This window comes from Prionailurus bengalensis, chromosome A1 (genome assembly GCF_016509475.1).
Source record: "Prionailurus bengalensis isolate Pbe53 chromosome A1, Fcat_Pben_1.1_paternal_pri, whole genome shotgun sequence".
Lineage (NCBI taxonomy): Eukaryota > Metazoa > Chordata > Mammalia > Carnivora > Felidae > Prionailurus > Prionailurus bengalensis.
Genome location: NC_057343.1, coordinates 86,274,251 through 86,297,573, shown reverse-complemented (window position 1 = coordinate 86,297,573; position 23,323 = coordinate 86,274,251). Strand labels below are relative to the sequence as shown.

At 36.8% G+C, this 23,323-nt stretch overlaps 1 protein-coding gene across 1 annotated transcript in view; it reads left to right on the top strand.

The window, feature by feature from the left end:
• Window positions 1-12,138: 12,138 nt before the first annotated feature.
• Window positions 12,139-23,323, top strand: part of LOC122479052 (butyrophilin subfamily 1 member A1-like) — a 76,243-nt gene continuing 65,058 nt past the window's right edge. The window contains exons 1-3 of the mRNA XM_043572983.1: window positions 12,139-12,235; window positions 15,579-15,926; window positions 22,669-22,950. Of these exons, the coding sequence (XP_043428918.1) occupies window positions 12,139-12,235; window positions 15,579-15,926; window positions 22,669-22,950 (727 nt within the window). The remainder of the gene's footprint in view (window positions 12,236-15,578; window positions 15,927-22,668; window positions 22,951-23,323) is intronic.

The following is a 23,323-nucleotide window of genomic DNA, read 5'->3' as shown; positions in this document are numbered from 1 at the left end:
TCCGTTCTGTTTTCCAGAGTGGCTGCAATAGTTTGCACTCCCACCAACTGTGAAAGAGGGTACCATTTCTCTGCATCCTTGACAACACTTGTTGTTTTTGTGTTGTTAATTTTAGGCTTTCTGACATGTGTGAGGTGGTATCTCATTGTGGCTTTAATTTTCTTTTCCCCGATGATGAGTGGTGTTGAGCATCTTTTAATGGAACTTTTAGACATCTGTATAGTCTCTTTGAAAAATGTCTGTTCATGTCATCTGCCCATTTCTTAACTGGATTATTTGGTTTGGGGTGTTGAGTTTGATAGGCTTTGTATATATTTGAATACTAACCCTCTTCAGATATGTAATTGGCAAATAGCATCTCCCATCTCCCAATTGAGTGTTTTTGTCATTAAAGGGTGATGGAATATATCAATTTTTTGCATCAACTGAGATGTTAATGTATTTTCCATCTTTCTATTAACATGGCTTCATGTTGTATTACATGCTTTGATGTTGTATGTTGATAGTTCTTGAATTCCAGGAATAAATCCTATTTGATCATTGTATACAATCCTTTAATATGTTGCTTAATTTAGTTTGCCAGTGTTTTTTTTTAATTTTTTTTTATTTTTCTAAATACATATTTTTAAAGTTTCATTATTTTGAGAGAGAGAGAGAGAGAGAGAGATCTGGGGAGGAATAGAGAGAGAGGGAGACACGTAATCTGAAGCAGGTTCCAGGCTCGGAGCTGTCAGCACAGAACCCAACGTGGGGCTCAAACCCACAAAGTGTAAGATCATGACCTGAGCCAAAGTCAGATGCCTAACCGACTGAGCCACCCAGGTGCGCCACTAGTGTTTATCTTAAAATTTTTACCAATATTCATCAGGAATATTGGTCTGTGACTTTTTTCATGTAGTGTCTGTATCTTTTTTCAGTGTAAAGACAATTATGGCTTCTTAGAATGAATTCAGAAGTGTTTTATACTTTTAATTTTTTAGAAGAATTTGAGGAATTTTGGTGTTATATTTTCTTTAAATATTTGGGAACTAAAATATATTATGTTAAGCAAGTAAGTCAGAGAAAGACAAATATGATATGATTTCACTTATATGTGGAATTTAAGAAACGAAACAGATGTACATAGGGGAAGGGAAAGAAAAAATAAGACAAAAAAAACCAGAGAGAGGGGCAAAATATAAGACATTCTTAAATACAGAGAACAAACTGAGGGTTGCTGGAGGAGGGATGTTATGTAGGGGGGATGTTCTAAATGCGTGATGGGCATTAAGGAAGGCACATTTTGGGATGAGCACTGAGTGTTGTATGTAAGTGATGAAACACTAAATTCTGCTGCTCCTGAAACCATTTATTACACTATATGCTAACTAAATTTATGCTTTAAATAAAATTTAAATAAAACGTATAAATCACGTAGCACAAAAGAAAATCCCCAAACATGAAAAGGCCAAAAATGAAGTTGTAAAACTGCTGCAAAGATAAAGGGAATAGATCCTAAGTCACCTTAAGTTTAAGTTTTAGTCATACTTCTCTCAATTTATAGAAGCAACAGACTGACAGGGATTCAGACTGACCTAAGGTTAAATCATGAATTTAGTATTCATTAAGTATATAACTTTTGCCCAGGTACACAAAGACAAGTCTCAGTCTTTCTTTTCTTTTTTTTTTCTTTTTAAAGTTTATTTTAGAGAGACAGAGACACTATGGATGGGAAAGGGTGGACTGAGAGGAGAGAAAGAATCCCAAGCAGGTTCATCACTGACAGTGCAGAGCCTGATGTGGAGCTCGAACTCACGAAACTTAAGATCATGACCTGAACCAATCAACAAGGAGTGTAAATTAGAAACTTAGGTTTTCTAATTTCTACAAGTAATAATGTATGTAATGTGAGTAGGAATGGATATTAAGTGTATGGTTCAGACACATTTCCTACCTATCATCTATGGGCTTTGCTTTTCATGTCTGTTCAACTTTTAAATATTTGTTTTTAATTTTTAGTCTGAATATTTCTACACCTCTTTATGAGAGTGTGATGCTGATGTTCTTTCCATCTCTTAGAATCCCTTTCTTGACTTTTGTATGCCATGTAATCTTTTTTATTGAAAGTTGGGCCTAAATACAAGGTAAAAACACTGAGGTAGGTAGGCTTTCAGGAGGAAATTTTATGTTTATCTGGCTAGGAGTTAGTCTGTGTCTACTGTTTGCTCTAGCTGTAGGTGTCAAAGGCTAAAATGTCTGCTATTTTTTTAACTCTCCTTTTGCATTTGGGTCTCCATAGAGATTTCTATTTCAATAAGATCTGAAACCTGTGTTTCTTTTGTATTTCTTTGTTATTTTACAGGATGCTTGATGTGGTGGTAAGGTAAGGATAAAGGGCATACTTTATTTCTATAATTAGGTTCCAATCTTTTAGTGTGCCTGTGGCTTTGCACAACACTTTGTATAAGACTTTCAAAGCTTTCCCCCTTTTCCTACCCTTAGGTGTGACAGCATGGTTAGTAGGGGCTAGGCTGAGGCTGGGTATTTTGCTCCCAAGTTTGCTAAAGCTCTGGTAAATCTAGTTTTTAGGCTTTGTTAAAATAGTTTCTTTTGTGAACAAGCCTTTTAGGAACAGGATGATTGGGGCAGATTTCGAAATGATCACTTTTTTTTTTTTTTTTTTTTTTTTTTTTTTTTTTTTTTTTACTTTTCCTACTGCTTGTATGATAGAGGACATTTTTCTTCAATCTTCACTATGATAATCTAGAAAAACTCCTGGATGTAAAATTCAGAAAACTGTATAGGTCCCCTTAAGAAGGACTTCTTTCTTTTAAGGTTTAACTCTCAAGTTTATCTATCTCAAACCTCCAGCATTCATCCATTACAGTTTAACTTTTTTCCTGAGTTCTCTTGATGGTTCCTACCATGATAAACTGATTCTCCATGTCTGTCTGTTGGTCTTTAACTTTGGAGCAGGTGTTTTCTCTGTGATATCAACTTTCTGATGGACCAAAGAAGAGTTGAAACTTTTCAGTTTGTCTTTGAGTTTGTGTGTGTATGTGTTGTGTGTGTCTTGTTGTGAGAATTGGAGTGAGGACTTCCACGTTCTTTCCTTACATGCCAGACTGAAAACCACAATCTCTGAGAGTTTATTTATTTTAAATGTCAGTGTGGCTTAAGGATATAGAAATTAATGCACATACTAACTACCATGTTCAATGAATAAGTCAAGAGTGTCTTCTAATTTCCAAAAAGCCTTCAACAAGAAAGGGCTTTTGAAATTAGAAAATGCTCTTTCATAAAAAGAAAAAAAATAAGTTTTTTGCTACAACATATGAGTAGTGATATCTCATCAAGGTTTTCTTTCATATTTTCTTTATGGCTAATTATGTCATAAATATTTTCATACAAGTATTTATATGCCTATTCCTTCTCTATAGCTAACAAAGTAACCATAAAACAGGACGGACTGTTTATGTTGTTTGGCCCCGTTTTGTAACTAGTTTATTTTTTTTTTCATTTTTACTCTTCATTTATGATGTTTGTGTGTATATTAGGGCTAAAATATGTAGCACAGGAGCTCCCATGCTTACTCCCAAATGTAGGATCAAATAAGGCAAATTTTCCACTGCTAAAACACATTCCTGAAAGACCCTCTCTCTCCAGATGCTGAGGTCTACACATCTCACAACCTCTGTACTTGTAAACAGAGCTTCTGTCTGCATTATGTGACACTGCTCATGCTTGCCTTCTGCCAAGTAAGACAACTTGAATCTCACTCATTTCATTTTCCCTGAAACAGTAAAAAAGTAGTTCAAATTCTAAATCAGAAAACCAATCTTGATACTGAAATGAAGAGTTTAGGGTTAAAGTTTTCTTCATTTGGTAAGGTGATTATTTCATCCTATTATCAATAACCCTGTTTTAATCTTCTTCCTTATTTGGTCCTTACTATGTAAAGCATGAGTCAGTTTGTTCAGAGTCCACTTACTTCCTGCTCTCACTTACCCCTATGTGACTGGCATAACAAGTTAGTTTTCTGTTTGGGAATCAGATTCACATTGTTATAGAAAAGGTGTGAATAGAAGTGAACCAAACTTCAGGACTGTGACCCATGATAGCTCATGTGAGGATAGAGGTCTGACCTTCCAGGACTGAGACCCCGACTGGGATGCAGCCTTTCTGTGTGAGCATCAGGACCCTTCTTCTCTCAGTTCTGCTTTCCCGGCCAGGTGAAGGTGAGTAGGACAGAGGAATGACTATTTTTCACTACCGTGAATCTTCTCTCAGAAGTCATTTTTTCCATAGAACATTCCTTGGACTTCAGCTTTTTTCCCATTATCTAGATGTGAAGACTTGAGAATTGTTCTCATTTCAATTTATCATTTTTTTTTCTGCCTTCCTGTGTCCCTTTCCTTTTCTACACTTTTTAGAATAAAATTATATAATTATGCAAATGTAATTTGTTACTGTAAATAATATATGAATAATATTCAAAATACTGGTATTAATCCTGCCCAGTTTATGTGGTGCATTTTCTAAGCTGAGCCTCGAAAAGGAAACTCAGTTTGCTGCCCTGAGGGATGCTCTCTATCCACTGCTGCCACAACCTACAGTCAGAATCTTTGGGATCCCATGGTCATGTTGTACCCATGCCCTTCATGACCATTGGTAGGGCTATTAAATACTTTTGGCCTTAATAAATGCCTTTATGCTTACATGAGTGCATTGAAATAAGTTTGAATATTACTTCCAGTATAGAAAGTTTGTATTTAAATAGTGTTGTGAGGAAATTGGTACAATTGAGAAGACACGCACTTGCCAGACAGCAAGTTAGTTGAAAGAAGTTCACAGTATTCCATTTCAATTCAAATGTAAACAGTGGAATATCAACACATTTTGTAGAGAATATTCATATTGATTTTAGTGAAAGAGGGGCTATTGAACAACAAGGTAAGTATACACACTTTGCCAAGCAATAAAAGGGATCCATTTTAAATTCTAAAACTGCATCCTAGTCCACTACCTCAGAAACATCATCTATTAAAAATACAAGAAAGCAATTAGTACATTAGAAAATTAATGCGTGCCGCAGGGGCGCCTGGGTGGCGCAGTCGGTTAAGCGTCCGACTTCAGCCAGGTCACGATCTCGCGGTCCGTGAGTTCGAGCCCCACGTCAGGCTCTGGGCTGATGGCTCGGAGCCTGGAGCCTGTTTCCGATTCTGTGTCTCCCTCTCTCTCTGCCCCTCCCCCGTTCATGCTCTGTCTCTCTCTGTCCCAAAAATAAATAAACGTTGAAAAAAAAAATTAAAAAAAAAAAAAGAAAATTTAATGCGTGCCGTAACTGGAAAAGTAATCTATCATATCTGTGAAGCTCTCTACTTAAAAATTAGTTTTAAAGAGATCAAATATTTAATCAAATTCAATCAAATTCAAATATTTAAAATATACAATTTGTAATTTTGGACATTCACTATTTTGTTTCCTTTCATAAAATAATAAATAAGGTGCAGCCACCATAGGGTATACAGGAGAGGGTCAGGAAAACAAAGCTTGTCTTTCTCACATGTCCTAGATAAAGTCCTATTCCATGAAAAGGGTTACATTGAGAAAGACAGAGAAAGTGCCTGGGGAGGGGGGTCAGCTAAGCAGTTTGGGAGCCTAGACAGTGGAAAGCTCATTGGCAAGTATCATTATTGGAATCAAGGTGGGATCCATAAATAAAAGGCACAAATAAATTTCTGCATTTGAATATCAAAAGGCCATAGTCTGACAAGGGCAAGACGGGGAATTTGTGGCAAAGGTCATCTTATCACAGTGGTGCCTGTGGTCACCTAGGAAAAGTGCTCCCAAATCTGTTGGCATGTTGAGGCATCAGGAAACGGTAACATGTGAAAATTTACAATACAAATGCAAACCCTTGTGTAAAAATCACCACAATCAAGTTAATCAATATATCTAGAATTTTCTTCCTGCTATGCTGTTATTTTAAATGTGTATGTGTGTGTATGTGTGTGTGTGTGTATGTGTATGTGTGTGTGAATAACACTTGAGTTATCCCTCTTAACAAATTTCTAAGTGCACATAGTACAATATTGTCAAGTATACATCCTATGTTCTAGCAGATCTTTACTACTTATGAATCTTGCCAAATGTGAATTTCTCTTTAATTGCAAAAAAGGAGAAGTGGGATGCAGTTTTTGTTAGGGGAGTAGGTAAAATGTTCTGTTAAGCATGTTGCAGGATCATTGAGCATGGCACTCAAGAAAGAAATTTTAGACAGTTTACACTGAAGCTTATTTAAGTTCATTTATGTAGCATGGGGACAGGACCCATGGGAAGAAAGAGCTGCACTTTTTCTGTATGAAGCTGCTGTTTATATGCTTAGTGCTCAAAGGGGAAAGGGTCTACACTGAGTATAAGTATTTTGAGTATAAGTACACTGAGTCATAAGTATTTTCTTCAAATTTCTACTCACAAAATTAATTTTGCAAAATTTCCCTGGTGAATATCATTCAGCTCCATATTAACTTTCATGAGATGCACAGGCAGTCATGACTCTCTTTAAGAATGTAGCAACCAACACATATTTGATCCTTATTGCAACTATGCAGGCCATAGCTAAGCTCTCTTGGTTAAAGGTGAACATTTTTCTGCTTCTAGCTGTCATCATTTCCCTCTGACCAATTTTCATTGCTTAAATCATTAAGGTTTTTGAAGGACAAAGGGCTCATCATCTGTAACTTCTTCAACCTGCAACCTGACAAGGATTGTAGAGATGTCACTACATATGGACTAAAATTGGTCACTATCTGTTCTCCAAGTAATCATTACAGAAGGCTATTGCTTTAGTGTCTAGAGTGGCCCTCAGGGTGAATTTGTTTCAAGTAGAGGACCATTTGATGGGTAGAGGATACAGGAACAGGTTGTGTGTATCTCAATAATAGGAGACAACAAAGTGAAAACTACAACATCTCAAGATTATTACTGTAATAAAACTAAAAATTATGATAAGAAGATGTTTTAGTGTGGCCAACCAGGTAGATCCAACCAGGATCTTAGCCAGTCTTGATTACCCCAAATGTAGGGTTTTAAGAGCACCAATTTGGTTATTTATATCAGTAAGTAATCCTGTTATAGTTTTGTTAAAATGTGTAATGTAGATGCAACATTCCACTTTAATAATGACATATGTTTGTGGTTGTGCTGCTGTTAAATTATCTAGTGCCATTTTATTGCGTAGAATTTGTTTATGCTTTTGAGTTACTTCAGTGTTTAATAATGTAAAGCTATTTTGTGTTATTTAAGGCCATAATTGTGTATTTATCAAGGGCATCCATGTGCCATATGACATCTAAAACTACTGATGGAAGAAAAATAGATGCTATATGGTAATACCAAAGAAATATGTATCTTGCCCATTATTGTTTTAGATATGGAAGATTAGTTGGACTTGTGATAGTTAATGCTACAACCAGGTATCCATATATAACCTATAGTCCATCTCCTAATCCAGCCTTCTGGAAGCTATGGCCACTAATTTTGCCCAAATAGCAACTGTGTTCTGTTAAGTGCCAGCCATGTGATATTTGGTCGCTTTGTCCAGTCAGTGGCAAACCAATTGGTTGCTGGCAAAACAATGGTATGGTCCCAGGCTTCTGGGGGGGAGCCATTGCTTTGGTGAGTACCATAGGGTCATGAATCAAGTATATGTTCTTTCTGTTCCCAGCATAAAAGGACCACTTGGCTTAGTTGTTTTATTATGGGAGTAAGCCTCATATATCCATCCCATATCCTGAGTGTATTGATAGGAAAGACTACATAGATGTGGAAAGTGTGGTAATGAGTCTATCTGTTGGTTGGCATATTCAGTTAAAATTTTGATAATTCAAGGATAAGAGAAAGGCCTCCTATGACATGGAGTGGCCCATCTAATTTTTAGCATAATACAGCAAGAAACATTATTATTTTGGGGTGCCTGGGTAGCTTCAGTTGGTTAAGCATCCAACCCTTAATTTCAGCTCAGGTCATGATCTCACAGTTCATGGGATTAAGCCCCACATCAGGCTCTGTGTTAACAGTGCAGTGCCTTCTTGGGATTCTCTCCCACCCTTTCTCTGCCTCTCTCCTGCTCACATAGTCTCAAAAATAAATAATAAAAAAAGAAACTCTATTATTTTTATTAATAGAAATTTCCCTATATGTGCTGGGACTGGGGTGACTTTCTGTTGGGTTTGGTTAAACAAGGCCACTGTATGCTTGGCTAAAGCATCTACTTGAAATCTTGGTTCAATAGAGGTGGCTCCAAGCATAAATATGACTAAGGGATTAAACTATGAAGAAAGCTTCTTTGCTTGATGTCTAGACCTAACCATATTATACTTGAAATGAATCACTGGCAAGTGGGCTATGATTTGCTCTGTGAGATAAGGGTATCGCCAAGTTCATTCTCCAATCAAATTTTAAGGATTTTATCTCCACAAGTTCATAGCTAACCCCATAGAGTGGGATGTGTTCTGACTTTTAAAGAGCAATTTTGTTATCTCAGCCACATGGAATTGGTCAAGTTGACAGCTAATTTACACAGTTGTTGGGGAGTTTATTTTACTGTCTAGATGTTAAATAATCATATGTCCATGGAACACCTGTTATTAGCCCCACAGAGTAACAAATTAGAAGATAGTCTATATGCAAACTCTTATGGCATTTTCTCTGTTTTACCTCAAGTTGTTTAGTTTAGGCAAGTAACAAACATTTAAAGATAATTAATGAAAACTAGAATCTAGCATCCAAAAGGAAATGTTATTAAAACATGTATTTTCTCTCTATATTCACCTTTATTTCCAGAGAGAGCCAAACCAGGGCTAATTTGCTTGTAGATTAATTCCAGTTTTGACAAAATTGGGTTAATTATTTACATAAGCTCACCAAGAATAGTTATTGACCATATACAGCCTTTAAAATCTTGCTGGATTTTAATCTTTCTGGAACTTTTTATGAGGAATATCTAGACTGAACTCTTAATAGCCTCTCTAGGCCAGAGCCAAGCCAATATTTGTCATCACACTTGCCTACAATACCTGTATATTTTGGGGTATTCCTATTCTTGAGGTCTCCTGGAAATATATATCATCCAATCTATCCTGGATATATATTTCAACTAATATATGCAAGAAACTTGATGTCCCTGGAAGTGATGTTCTCTGCTCACCTGATAAGACTGCTGGGAACTCTTAAACAAGGTATCAGGCCAATATTCTCAAGGGAAGTTATTGGCTTCAAAACATCAACCTTAATTCCTTAAAGCTGTCTGGTCATGTATGTGTCTATGCATGTCTCTTTAAAATATTACACTTCAGGGGCGCCTGGGTGGCGCAGTCGGTTAAACGTCCGACTTCAGCCAGGTCACGATCTCGTGGTCCGTGAGTTCGAGCCCCGCGTCAGGCTCTGGGCTGATGGCTCAGAGCCTGGAGCCTGCTTCCAATTCTGTGTCTCCCTCTCTCTCTGCCCCTCCCCTGTTCATGCTCTGTCTCTCTCAAAAATAAATAAACGTTGAAAAAAAAATTACAAAAAAAAATAAAATAAAATATTACACTTCAGATAAAGTCTTGGTAATATAACCAATGTTCCAGTGGTGTCCTGATATGAGGAGACCAGATTTTCATGAAACTTATTCAAATAATTATAAATTCCATGGAAGAAAGAACACTCACTAAGAGTTCCTGAATTCTGGAGGATTCAGTTAGGGGAAAATGTTAAATGCTTCCATTTATTCACCAAGGATTATTCTATCATTTTTCTCAATTCAATCAGTTCTGTGTTTTTAATTTTTGTTCATTTTAAGTACAGCTTGTTCATTAGTTCTGGAAATGTTACCTGGGTCAGTTTTATGATTTTAAAGATACCAAAAACTTGTATTTGTAAAAAATCCTTTCTATGAATCTTCTTGAAGATGAAACACATTTTGCAATAACACTCAAATAATAATTATAAATGACAAAATAAAACCCCTCAGAAATGCACATGGTTAAAAATCTTGTATGAAAATTTGTTATAATGCAATTGACAAAGACATCTGGTTATTTCTGTGACATACAAAATTTCAATAATACAAGCAATGACTTTCTATGAGGACATAGAAACTTCAGGAATTTCATATATTTCCTAGAATAATTATAGATTTATCCATAAAATACAATCTAAAGATTATCATTATTGGTTTGAAAATGTTGTCCAAGTAACTTCAAATACCAAATAAACAAATGTAATTTGAAAAAAAAAAAGAAAAAAGAAAACTTCCTGTATAATTAAATCTTGTAAAGCTTGTTAAAACCCTCAGAAAGTTTTAAGCACATTCCTAAAAAGTATTATAGATCATTACAAATCTAATATTTATATTTAACCAAGGTGACAATAATGGACCCTATTAGGAAATCATATATCAGTTAGCAATACTATACTATTTCAACATTGGAAAGTCTTAAGTTTCTTTTTTTTTTTTTCTTTTAATAGGTTCCACACCCATTGTGGTGTTTGAACTCACAACCCTGTGTTCAAGAGTCCCATGTTCTATCTACCCACCCAGGCAGGCACTTCCTTAAGTAATCAAAGACCTGATAAAGACAAAACATAGAAGCTTTGGTTTTCAGGGCAGATAAAGAAAAATACTGGTATTCTGGGTAGACAAAAGAGAAAAGCCCCTTTCTTTATTTTCTTATCATGAGCAGACCAGCAATCTAAATTTTAAAAAAAGTCTTTTTAAAAATGAGGAGAAACATTTTCAAACTTATACCAGTGTGCCTTAAATTCCATTTATTTCAAACTTAACCACATATAAAATTATTTTCCAAAGATTCTCCTTCACAAACGTCCTACAGCTTTCTTTTTCATTCAGAATTTGTCCTAAGCCTGTTTTCTCTAAACAACCGGTCTCATTTTAGGATAAAATTACATTCTTTTTCCCTCAACAATATTTGTCCTCATTCCTTATGACTTTCTTATTAAAAACTCATCTTTTCTTACATACATAGTTTCTTCCCTTATTTCCATCAGCCCTCATTACATTTAGCAGAATTTTATTTTTAGAAGCTTTAGTGTACAGTTAAAGTTAAATAGGAAACAATTGTGAACTGTTGCTCCAGAATTCTTAAGATAGGAAATTCATGTTTACCTTGTATAATTCTAAAAACGTTTTCCATAGTATTCTTTCAATAAAGCATACCACGTGTTTACCAACAGGCCCAAATATCTTCAGTTTCTCTGCAAGAAAAACCCCAAAACACAAACCTGTGTTCAGTAATCAATGCTTTTCTACATTATTTGGACAAGACTTACATATCCAGCAAATTCAATCCAATTTTATCATTTAATTTAGCAAAAATTCAAATTTTAAGTGACCAAAGATTTTGAAAGCTATGAAAACTTTTATGTGTAAACCTTTTAATTTATTTCAGTTTTTTAAATTATCCATGAAAAGTTTAAGAGAGATGAAACAAGCATCTTTTTAAGTTATTATTATTATTATTATTATTATTATTATTATTTTGCTGACAAATTACAACAGAAATCACATGAGCTTATTTCACACTTAGTAAACCTTGGTAGAATAAATGTTATATATTTAATGCTGATAACTCTAATTTTTTAATGTTTTTATTTATTTTTGAAGGAGAGAGAGAGAGAGAGAGAGACAGACAGAGCATGATTGGGAGAGGAACAGAGAGAGAGGGAGACAGAGAATCTGAAGCAGGCTCCAGGCTCTGAGCTGTCAGCACAGAGCCTAATGCAGGGCTTGAACCCACGAACTGTGAAATCATGAGCTGAAGTCAGACACTTAATCAACTGAGCCACCCAGGCACCCCTAATGCTGATAACTGTAAAGACAAGTCTTCCTTAGTTAAACTAACAAACTTATATGAGTTTAAATAAAGAATATGTTGCGCCTAGGTCGACTTCAGAGACAATCCACTTGTCCCCACTGTGCATGTTGACCTGAGGCGTCTTTGGGGAGAGGAAGTGGGCAGTTTTAATTCCAAGAGAACCCTTGGGCCCTTTCATGATGACTGGGGACATATCCAGTTTGAACTTGATAAGAAGGTGTTGCAACAGCTTGGGGTGCTCTTTGCTCCTCGATAGCAAGGGTAGAAGGAGCAAGAGCCAATGGCACTGGATGCATGGAGACTGGTCCAGGAGAGTTATGCACACTGCACTCACTGTGGTGCAGAAACTGGAGGAGGAGCAGGTGGAGGCAGAAGAGGTGAGGCACTACCAGTAATCTGGGGTAGGATAAAACCCAGAGTGCAGACAAAGAGGACTTCTAGTCCTAAAGCTCATCAGCTCATACAGGAACATACACATATTTCTTTCCTCCAACAAAAGTGAAAAAAAGGCAGCCCATGTCAAGATAGAGAAGTCAGGGCAGACACATTTATTTTCTCCAACAAAAAGTGAAAATAGGCAGTCCATGTTGAGCTGTAGAGATCGGGAACCTCCTTGAAACAAAAGGAATTTTGGCAGCTGCTTGGGAATGAATACTCTTTAAATTCCCTGTCCAGAGGTAGCTGAACCAGATAATTGGCTGCAATTAGCATAGCCATTAATCTAGTAGATAAATGAAGGAGAAAAGTCCACTGACAACAAGACTCAGGAAATATTCCTCCAGGACTCTCAAAATCTATTCCTGATCCCACATAACAGAAGAAGAAACAAGAAGGAAGCTAGTGAGTTAGGAAAAACACAGCAGGCATGTATAGGATCTTGTTAGCAAAGTGTTTATAAGAGAGACAAGGTGGGGGTGCATAGAAAACATGACAGAACACAAGTGATGTGGTGAATTAACAGAAGTAGAAGAACTGATGCAAATGGGTAAGAAGAAGTTGTCTTTAGGCCCCGTAAAGGAGTATAGACAGATCATCCTTGTGGCACAGGGCCATAAAGATCTGACCAAATGTGATTTTGTTCCATTTTCCCTGAAACCTACAAAGAAAGTCTAATTTATAAATAGTATTGAATTTGAAGGTCCCATTAATGGACCAATTTTCATCATTCTTCAGAGAATGTTGAGGCCAGGCACTATTACTGAAGAAGATGAGATGCTTCCTTAAATCCTGTTGTCCAAGGTCACCCCAATGTGTTAGGAGACAGCCTGAATGGGGAATCCTTTGGGAGTGAGGAAGTTGATCACATGGTCGATTCATAGAAAACAAGAGATCACATTAACAATCTAGGAGTCCATTACCAAAATCCCTCTCAGCTCTGAATGGCACCACATCAGGAATATTGGTGAAGGTTCCTGGGATCAGAGTGGTGGGAGGCATCCTTCTTTGGTGACCACTCTGATACTTTTGTACTACCTGAAAAGGGATGTTCAAATTTTCACTGCCCTATTGTATCCTAGGCTACAACAGGTGTTGGTGAATGGACTGAAATGCCACAAAGAGTGTGGTTTCTTTCCATTTTGAAGGAGTCAATATATTTGGCAACTAGTAATAGCCTCAAGGTCTAGTATTAATGGATAAGGCATAGGTTGTTAAGAAGGGGCAGCTATTTGATATCATATTAAGCATCATATACCTAGGGTAGAAGTACTTTCAATCTCTTGATTTCAGCTCAGGTCATGATCTGAGATTGAGCTTCACATTGTGCTCTCCCTGATAGTGTTGAGCCTGCTTGGGATTCTCTCTCTTAATGTTTCTCTCCACCAGTCCCCTGCTCATGCTCTCTCTCAAAATAAATAAATAAACTTAAACATAATAATAATAATGACAATAATAATAATAAACACCAAACCATACTGCAATGACGTTGTAAGCAATCTGCTAATGAAATTTATCATGGAACAGTCAGTAAGGTTTCAAGAGAGAAAGAAACCTAGCCCACTTTTCCAGCCAAGCTGGTTCAGTCCCTTACTTGCATATCTCAAAATATATTATAAAAAACTGATACTTAAGAATAATAATATGAAAGTAAATTTTTTTTTATTTTTATTTTTTAACGTTTATTTATTTTTGAGACAGAGAGAGACAGAGCGTAAACGGGGGAGGGTCAGAGAGAGGGAGTCACAGAATCTGAAACAGGCTTCAGGCTCTGAGCGGTCAGCACACAGCCCGACGCGGGGCTCAAACTCACGCACCGGGAGATCATGACCTGAGCTGAAGTTGGCCGCTTAACCGACTGAGCCACCCAGGCGCCCCAGTAAATTTTGTTTTAAATTCATTTAGTTATTAGTGTGTTTATCTGTACAACTTTCCTTACATTAATGACATGTGAGCAGTTAGAACTTGGAGCTATGCATGCCTAGGTTAAACATACACAGTGACAGAGTGAAAGTGGTGCTATCATGTTTGATGTTTACATTTCAGAATGGTAGCCCTCCATCCTTAAGAAAGATATATTCAATGGGTGACTTGGGTGGCTCAGTTAAGCATCTGACTCTTAATTTTGGTTCAAGTCATGATCTCACGATTTATGATTTCGAGCCTGACATGGAGAACCACCATCAGTCTCTGTGCTGACAGCATGGAGCCTGCTTTGGAGTCTCTATCTCTTTTCTCCATGACCCTTCCTGCTCTCTCTCTCAAAAATAAATAGATAAACATTTAAAAAAATATATTTGAATTTCAATATTGGAACAAAAGATTATGTAGCCTTTTAAAATATATAAGCCAGGTAAAATTTATTGTTTTAAGATTGGTTTTAACCAATGGTTACTTTTTATGCCTATACTCAGAGAGAAATTACAGTAAAATTCTAGAAAATTTATGTTGTAGACAGGATCTCATACTTATTTTCTAAACTGGGTAAATATTATGAATAGAATTATGTTCTTTCTTAACATAACCATTTAAGTTTTAATAGTTTCACCTTATATTTCTTTATAGATTATATTATATAATACATGGTGTAAAGCAAGGAAACATTTGGGTATTACTATTAGAATACTTAGATCATATAATCTAACAAAGAATAAGTATTTAGGGGCAATTTAACATATACTGAATCCATTAATCATTGACTCAATTATTTAATTGTTGACTGACTGAATATTTTCATCTGTTAAATGATAATATATTCTATAACACATGAAATTTTTTTAAGCCATAAACAATGAGATTTATATAATTTGAATTCTAATCCTAGGAAAAGGGAAAAACAATATATTTTTTTAAGATCAAATGACTATTGCATGTTGGCATTATGTTCTGTATTATCTTTTATGCAAACAGTGTATTTGGGCATCTATATTTTATTTTTTGTGTTTTTTTTAACATTTATTTATTTTTGAGAGACACAGTGTGAGTGGTGGAGGGAGAGATGGAGATGCAGAATCTGAAGCAGGCTCCAGACTCTGGGCTGTCAGAGAAGAGTCTGTTGCATGGTTCGAACCAAGAACCATGAGATCATGACCTGACCTGAAGTCAGACGCTCACCCATCTGAGCCACCCAGGCACCCCTGGACAGCTTTATTTGAAATCTGTTCATTAATCGTCTACAATTTCCTATGTTAATTAAACTGGTCTAATTTTTTACTGATCAGATGGCCACAACCATGCTTGTCAAGGTCTCAGTAATGATTCCATTGTTTTAAAAATTATTTCCAGGGCAATTCCAAGTCATAGGACCAAGAGCACCAGTCATTGCCTTTGTTGGGGAAGAGGTTGTGGTTTCCTGTCATCTCAACCCATCAATAGATGCTCAGAACATGGAAGTGAGATGGTACCGAAATGATCCTTCAGGCCTGGTGCATTATTATGGGACTTCCCAGGATCATATGGACCAGCAAATGCCAGAGTACCAAGGGAGGACCAAGTTCCTGAAGGAGAATATTACCAAAGGGCTTGTTGCCCTAAGGATCCATCACATCAGACCTTCAGATGAAGGGGAGTATGTGTGTTTCTTTGAAAGCTCTACATTCTACAATAAAGCACAGTTCAAAGTGTTGGTCACAGGTGAGTCTCTGCAATTAAAACTACTGTCCAAATTGTATTATTTTGTTTCCATCAGCAGTCTAAAGTAGTGTTGTATATGGATAGAGGTGGCTAAATCTATACAAACACTATGACTGAATGCCAAGAAAGTTAAATATGCAATCTAATCAGTCTGCCTCAACATTCTTGGGTGGTAGTAAAAACACATTTTAATCATTTGTCAACATAATTTCTTTGAAGAAAAGAAAAAGTAGGTATTATAGTATGTTCTATCTCAGAAGAGTCCCAGAAGTGTATCTTAGTCTATCTTCTAAATTTCAGAGGGAGTTAAAAGAGACAGAAAGAATCTGAGCAGGCTGCCCTCTGGCTAGGTTTTCTACACCTTGCTGCTACCCACTCTGGGAAAAGCCCAGTCACATGTGGTCTTGTTCACTATTTAGTATGACATCCTTCTTTATTCAGATCCCTGCATAATTTGTCCCCTTAGGTCTCACTCCTGCTCAGATATTGACCAACACACACACACACACACACACACACACACACACACACCAAAACAAAACAAAACAAAACAAAACAAGAAAAACCCCACAAAACTATATTGCCAGAGTGAAAGACTAAGGAAGGACTGTAATTCAACCACACACTGAGCCTGAAACACCATTTTCTCTATAGACATTATAGGGCCTTTACTGAGCTCAGAAGACGAGTTTTTGTATCATCTTTCTTACAATGGACATAATATAAACTAACCCAATATAATGAAAGAGACAATAATATTGACCTTCCTCCCAAAAGCAGGAAAACGTTTTCCTTCAGAACTCCCTGACCTGTATGCAATTGCTCCTTCCTCTTATTTAGTGACAATTGTGCATAGGTCCCACGTAACCCTTAATCCATGTTTACACAATAAAGGGATGTGTTCTTCTATAATTATTCATAAATTAAAGGGGAGCATGTGCAAAGACACTCGCCTGTTAGTTTTAAACACCTTTTTGAGTTACCATTTTTGTTGTTTTTTTTTTTTAATTTTTTTTTCAACGTTTATTTATTTTTGGGACAGAGAGAGACAGAGCATGAACGGGGGAGGGGCAGAGAGAGAGGGAGACACAGAATCGGAAACAGGCTCCAGGCTCTGAGCCATCAGCCCAGAGCCCGATGCGGGGCTCGAACTCACGGACCGTGAGATCGTGACTTGAGCTGAAGTCGGAGGCTTAACCGACTGCGCCACCCAGGCGCCCCTGAGTTACCATTTTTGTAACCAGACATTTTGAGCCACACATCCTCTGATAATATTTCTGACGAATCATGGAAAGAATAGTAACCTCCTTCTGAGATTCCTTCCTGAAATTAAGGAATATCTGCTTTTTATGCAAGTATACTCGTGTTCTTCACTGCAAGTGTCTATTGTATGCAAATGACTTTCAGTGTACTGGAGACATTTAACCAGTCACTAAGAGGCATGAATGAAACCAATTATATTCATTCATTCATTCATTCATTCATTCAGTTTTGCCTTTTGAACAGGGATCTTTCACTCTATTGTGGTAACTTCTGAAGCAATCCAGGTGTTAGACATCCACTTCTATAAGTCCTACAAACATTTCCTAAACTTTGGATAAACTCTTATCAAGGGCTTTGGATTTGAAAACTGTAATTGCTTCTGCAATGAACAATATGTCATTCCTCAGAATCATCTCAATTTATTTATCTCAATTTCTTTACTTGCTCCTTGTTGAGAGTAACTCTACCACTAAATAGAAAACAAATTTCCACTATGTGTCCTTTTTAACCCAGTCTTTAGAAGAGTGCATTTCCTACCTTGACGCTCTTGGCACTAAACTCTGACATCATGCTTGTGATTGAATTTGTCTTGAGCTTAAACAATGGTTAACTGACACACCTTCCCGAATCTCTTATATCTTGTACATGAGTTTTTATTATACATCAAATCATTGTTTGTTCCAAATCATTTATGCAAGGGAAGTTGTATTTGCTACCCAAGCACAAAAACCCAGTGCCAAGCACTTTAATTTGCACTATGAATATATATTTTTAAAAAAGTATGCATTCCACCCATCTTTTTTATGAAGCCCAGAAGACCCCACAACATCCAAAGATATTTGGTTTTTCTCTTGTTTGGCTTTTCTCTTGTTTCCTGTGGGCAGTACAAATATGTGGATTTAATATTTGAACTAAGTACAATATTTTCATAAACAAGCTTTGACTTTAGAAATTAATGAAAATAGGTGTACTTTTAAATTCTTAAGAAATTATATCATCCTCTGGCCTACTGTAAAATAAACCGGTATCTAAATATTGACATAATAAGTGATTACAAATAAGCTTTTAAGAATCCAGATTTTTTTCCAAAAAAAAAAAGACTTCTGTACTACTAAAATGTAGTTGTGCTGCTTTTTTGCCACATTTTGTTGATTTTAATGGGAGATATCTCACTTTTGGGCCTGCAATCCTCATTCATTATAAATAAGAAAAATAAAGTCCTATATTGATAAAATGCTCTGATATTCTTACCTCTTCCAGATGAATTATCCATGAGCTTGTGTAGTTCATCCTGGGATGGATCCATTTGTTTCCAATCCCATATCCACTGCAAAATAATATCTGGTGCTGTGTGACTTTATAGTTTTCATTTGTGCCAGATCTTGAGACCAAGTCCTTGGTTTTCTCTAGCTGGATACCTCATATCTTTCTGTGATTGCCTTAGTTACTATGATTTTTGTCATGAATTTCTTTAAAATATCTCTCCTTAATGGAGGAATAAAATTTTTCTCAGGGTCAGTAATCAGTTCTGATAAGGATGTAGTCTCTGCAGGCAGCTCAAGAATTCTATACTATCTCCTAGAGAAAAGATTCTTCTGTATCTTGAGTCAAATGGAACCAACTCATTTCCTGTTCTGTTTAAATACCCAGGAGGTTCTGGGTAACAGAATTTCTGCAGAACCCACAACTGCAGTGAACACCTACATTAAATTCTACTTAAATACAATAAGCATCACTAACTTCTATCTGTTTGATAGTTGTAGAGTACAGGTAAGCAAATCCATCAATCAATAACTATTAAGGCAACCACAAATATAGGTTGAAAACATAACCAAAATATTTTCTAAGAGATAAGAGATAAAAATGAAGGCCCTGATATTAGGTAACATAATCAGATGGTGTCATAATGGTGAAAACTATGAGATTTCTCTCCCTGCCATGGTCATAAGACAATACAAATCCCAGACTCTCAAAATAGATACAGTATGTATTAAAATCAGCCTGTGCTATGTCAGAAACCATGGAGGTCTCAAGTATGCCCATTAGAAACCCATGAAGGTAGAACAATGGTGACCTAGTTTACTCACCTGCTGGCAAACTTTTCTCCACTTTGACCCTTCAGTCTTCACTTGATAATTCATAAGAGAACATTAATGGCTAAGGCAGCACTTGGAACACATTTTTCAAGCCTGTGAAATTATCCATACCCAACACCCCTAATTTCCAATCCTATTTTTAATTGATGCCAGACCCAGAGGTTGTGTTCTACCCTTAGCTCCCAAATTTAGTAAGGCAAACAGAATAGCATAATTCGAAATACAACTTTTCTCTCTATAGAAAATCAGATACGAATTAAGCATTTATTGTGTTTCTACAAAGACCTGCCAAATATAATCTCTTTAGAAATTACCCATCCAGAATGACATTTCCCTTCAACTCGTAGCAAGCAGCCTAAACACATGAAATACAATGGATGGCCTTTCAAATTGAAGGATCCAGCAAATGAAAACCATATTTTCTTTGTATTCTTAATTTATTAATTCTTTAAGATGAATAATATTTATTACAACATAGTAAGCACTATATATGGAGTAATATTTATAGCCATCATGTGTTGAGACTCTTTTTTTTCCTGGTTTTATAAAAAGGGAATGGAGGCACAGGGAGATTGAGTCAATAGATACACTGGGTCACTAGTCCCAGCAAGTACAAGTGTAACTCTTTGACTACAGAGCCTATTCTCATAAGCGTGATGCTCTACTGATTCTCAAAGCCATTGCATTCTGAGAACTCCATGTATCAGTACTAGCACTGGTTGGCACCACTATGCCACTTAGGTCATTACTGACTTGACACACTATATACTAGTCACCAAATGGTGTTAAGGGTTTGGCCATCCATGCAATATCAGAAATCATTGGATAATTTTCCTTCATAAACTTCCTAGGATGACTATCATAACAAATTACCACAAATGTGATGGACTGAAAACAAAAGACATTTATTTTCTCACAATTCTGGAAGCCAGAGTCCACAATCAAAGCGTCATCAAGGTTATGGTCCATTGGAAGCATCTAAGGAGAATGATTCTTTGCCTCTGACAGCTTCTTGTGGCCCAGGCATTCCTCTGCTTTTGTTGGGATCATTCCAATCTCTGGCTCTATCTTCAAAGGACCAGTTTCCCTGTGTCTCTGTGCCTAAATTCCTTTCTTTTCATATAGACCATAATCCTTTTGGATTACGACCCATCTATTCCAGTATAATTTCATTTTTACTAATTACATGTACAGAAGGCATCCAAATAAATGCACAGATATTAAGGATTAAGACTTGAACATATCTTTTTTTTTTTTTTTAATTTTTTTTCAACGTTTATTTATTTATTTGGGACAGAGAGAGACAGAGCATGAACGGGGGAGGGGCAGAGAGAGAGGGACACACAGAATCGGAAACAGGCTCCAGGCTCTGAGCCATCAGCCCAGAGTCTGACGCGGGGCTCGAACTCACGGACCATGAGATCGTAACCTGGCTGAAGTCGGACGCTTAACCGACTGCGCCACCCAGGTGCCCCAAGACTTGAACATATCTTATAGAAGACAAAATTCAACACAAAACAAGGATAGTTTTGTCCTAGTAAATTTTATTTTTTGTAATAGACTGTAAGAGTTACTGTACATAATACTGTACATAATGCTACACTACTATTCAATGAAGTCAACACACAGTAGCTTAAACCAGAATGTCTCCCGTGGTACAGGGATAAAGGAACTAGAACTGGAAGAGTAGGTACACACTGTGAGGTTTACACATTTCTCTCAACTTGATGTTTTGCCATATGGACAAAATTCACCTTTAAGATGATTCATAGGAACTGTCTGTGCTCCAGTCCTTGAGAAGTGAGAAAAAAATGAAGGAAAAAAGTGTATCTCCTTTCTCTGAGGGAAATATTCCATAAAGCACATATATCATTTCCATTTCAAAACACTTCTATCAGCATATCAAGGCCACTTTTAAATGTAAGGTGGTTTGGAACATTCAGTCTTAAATGGGACTGGGATATTCATAGTTAAAATTTATATTATTCCCCGAAATGTTCTATCCAAAATAGCAGCTACTAACTGCATATTTCTCTTAAATTTAAATTTAGTTGGAATGAATTTAATTGACTAAAATATGAAATTCATTTCGTAACAAAATTTCGGGCGCTCAGGAACGACCTGTAGCTAGTTATTTGGACCACATTGATGTTCATAGCATTCCCAACGTCATGAGAAGTTATTTATTTAAAAATAACTTCTTTAGAATTAGGCATTAAAAGACAATTGTAAAGTGACTACAAATTTGCTACAGAAAACCATCCTATGTTCCTTTAAATTCAGTGACTGCAAATGAATTGATAGAGTGTTTTTCCACTCAACTTAGTTTTTTTTTTTTTTTTAATTTTTTTTTTCAACGTTTATTATTTATTTTTGGGACAGAGAGAGACAGAGCATGAACGGGGGAGGGGCAGAGAGAGAGAGGGAGACACAGAATCGGAAACAGGCTCCAGGCTCCGAGCCATCAGCCCAGAGCCCGACTCGGGGCTCGAACTCACGGACCGCGAGATCGTGACCTGGCTGAAGTCGGTCACTTAACCGACTGCGCCACCCAGGCGCCCCTAAAAAATAAACATTTTTTAAAAACTAAGTTGGGGCGTCTCTAAAAAATAAACATTTTTAAAAAACTAAGTTGGGGCGTCTCTAAAAAATAAACATTTTTAAAAAACTAAGTTGGGGCGTCTGGGTGGCGCAGTCGGTTAAGTGACCAACTTCAGCCAGGTCACGATCTCGCGGTCCGTGAGTTCGAGCCCCGCGTCGGGCTCTGGGCTGATGGCTCGGAGCCTGGAGCCTGTTTCCGATTCTGTGTCTCCCTCTCTCTCTCTGCCCCTCCCCCGTTCATGCTCTGTCTCTCTCTGTCCCAAAAATAAATAATAAACGTTGAAAAAAAAATTAAAAAAAAAATGTTTATTTTTTAGAGAGAGAGAGAGAGAATATGAATGATCCAGAGAGGGGCAAAGATAGAAGGGGACACAGAATCCAGAGCAGTCAGCAGGCTCTGAGCTGTCAGCACAGAACCTGATATGGGGTTCCAGCCCATGAACTATGAGTTCATGACCTGAGCCAAAGTTGGACACTCAACCAAGTGAGCCACCCAGGTACCACATTCTTCTAACCAACTTTAAGAATCATCAAATAATATAATCAGTGATGTTTCAACTGGGAGGGCGGCAAAGGAAAACAATACAGACATGCTTGGTATGTGGGTACTTTATTAAATGTTGATACAGCTGATTTTTTCCCCAAAGTTCTTTGGCTTAGTTATTTTTCTAACTCTCTTTTATGAATAAGAAAATGAACTTCATAGACGTTAATTAAAATGTAAACTGGAAAGAAAACTCTTGGAGATGTGTACTTTCTTTGTCTCTCTTTGGCTTTCCTAGTCTCAGGTACAGCTCCTCATATTCACATTGAGCCTGGCAATAGGATGGACATGAAGATGACCTGCACATCCACGGGGTGGTATCCAGAGCCTGAGGTACAATGGAGGGACCTTCAAGGACTGCACTTGGCACCAGCCTTTGAGACAAAGAAAATAGAAGAAAATGGACTGTTTCATGTGGAATCATCTATCACAGTTGATAAAAATTCAAGAGCAGATGTGTCCTGTGTTATAAGGAACCTAATACTCAGTGTGGAGAAGGAGGTGCATGTCTCCATAGCAGGTCAGTTTCCTCCAAAGTTGATATCTTGAGAAGTCCCTGCTGATCAGGAAGTTCTTACTGATAAAGACCTATGATTGACACACCAGAAGGATATTCTAATTTATCCATTTCTCAATTTTAATGCAGAGAACCTGGAAAAAGTCACATTCTGTCTCATTTTATATTTCTTCTTATGATGGAAATGTCATTCTTCTACTTTATGCAGATGAATACATGAGTGGAAAAAAGTAATAACGTTTTTGAGGAAACCATCAAAGTTCTTTCTAAACTTCTCCTAATCCCACTGCCTAGGGAAAGCATATTTTCACAATTTTCTGTTTTCTCCCATCTTTCAAATTGAATTTGAATCCTGGCAGTGCCATTTATCAGCTTC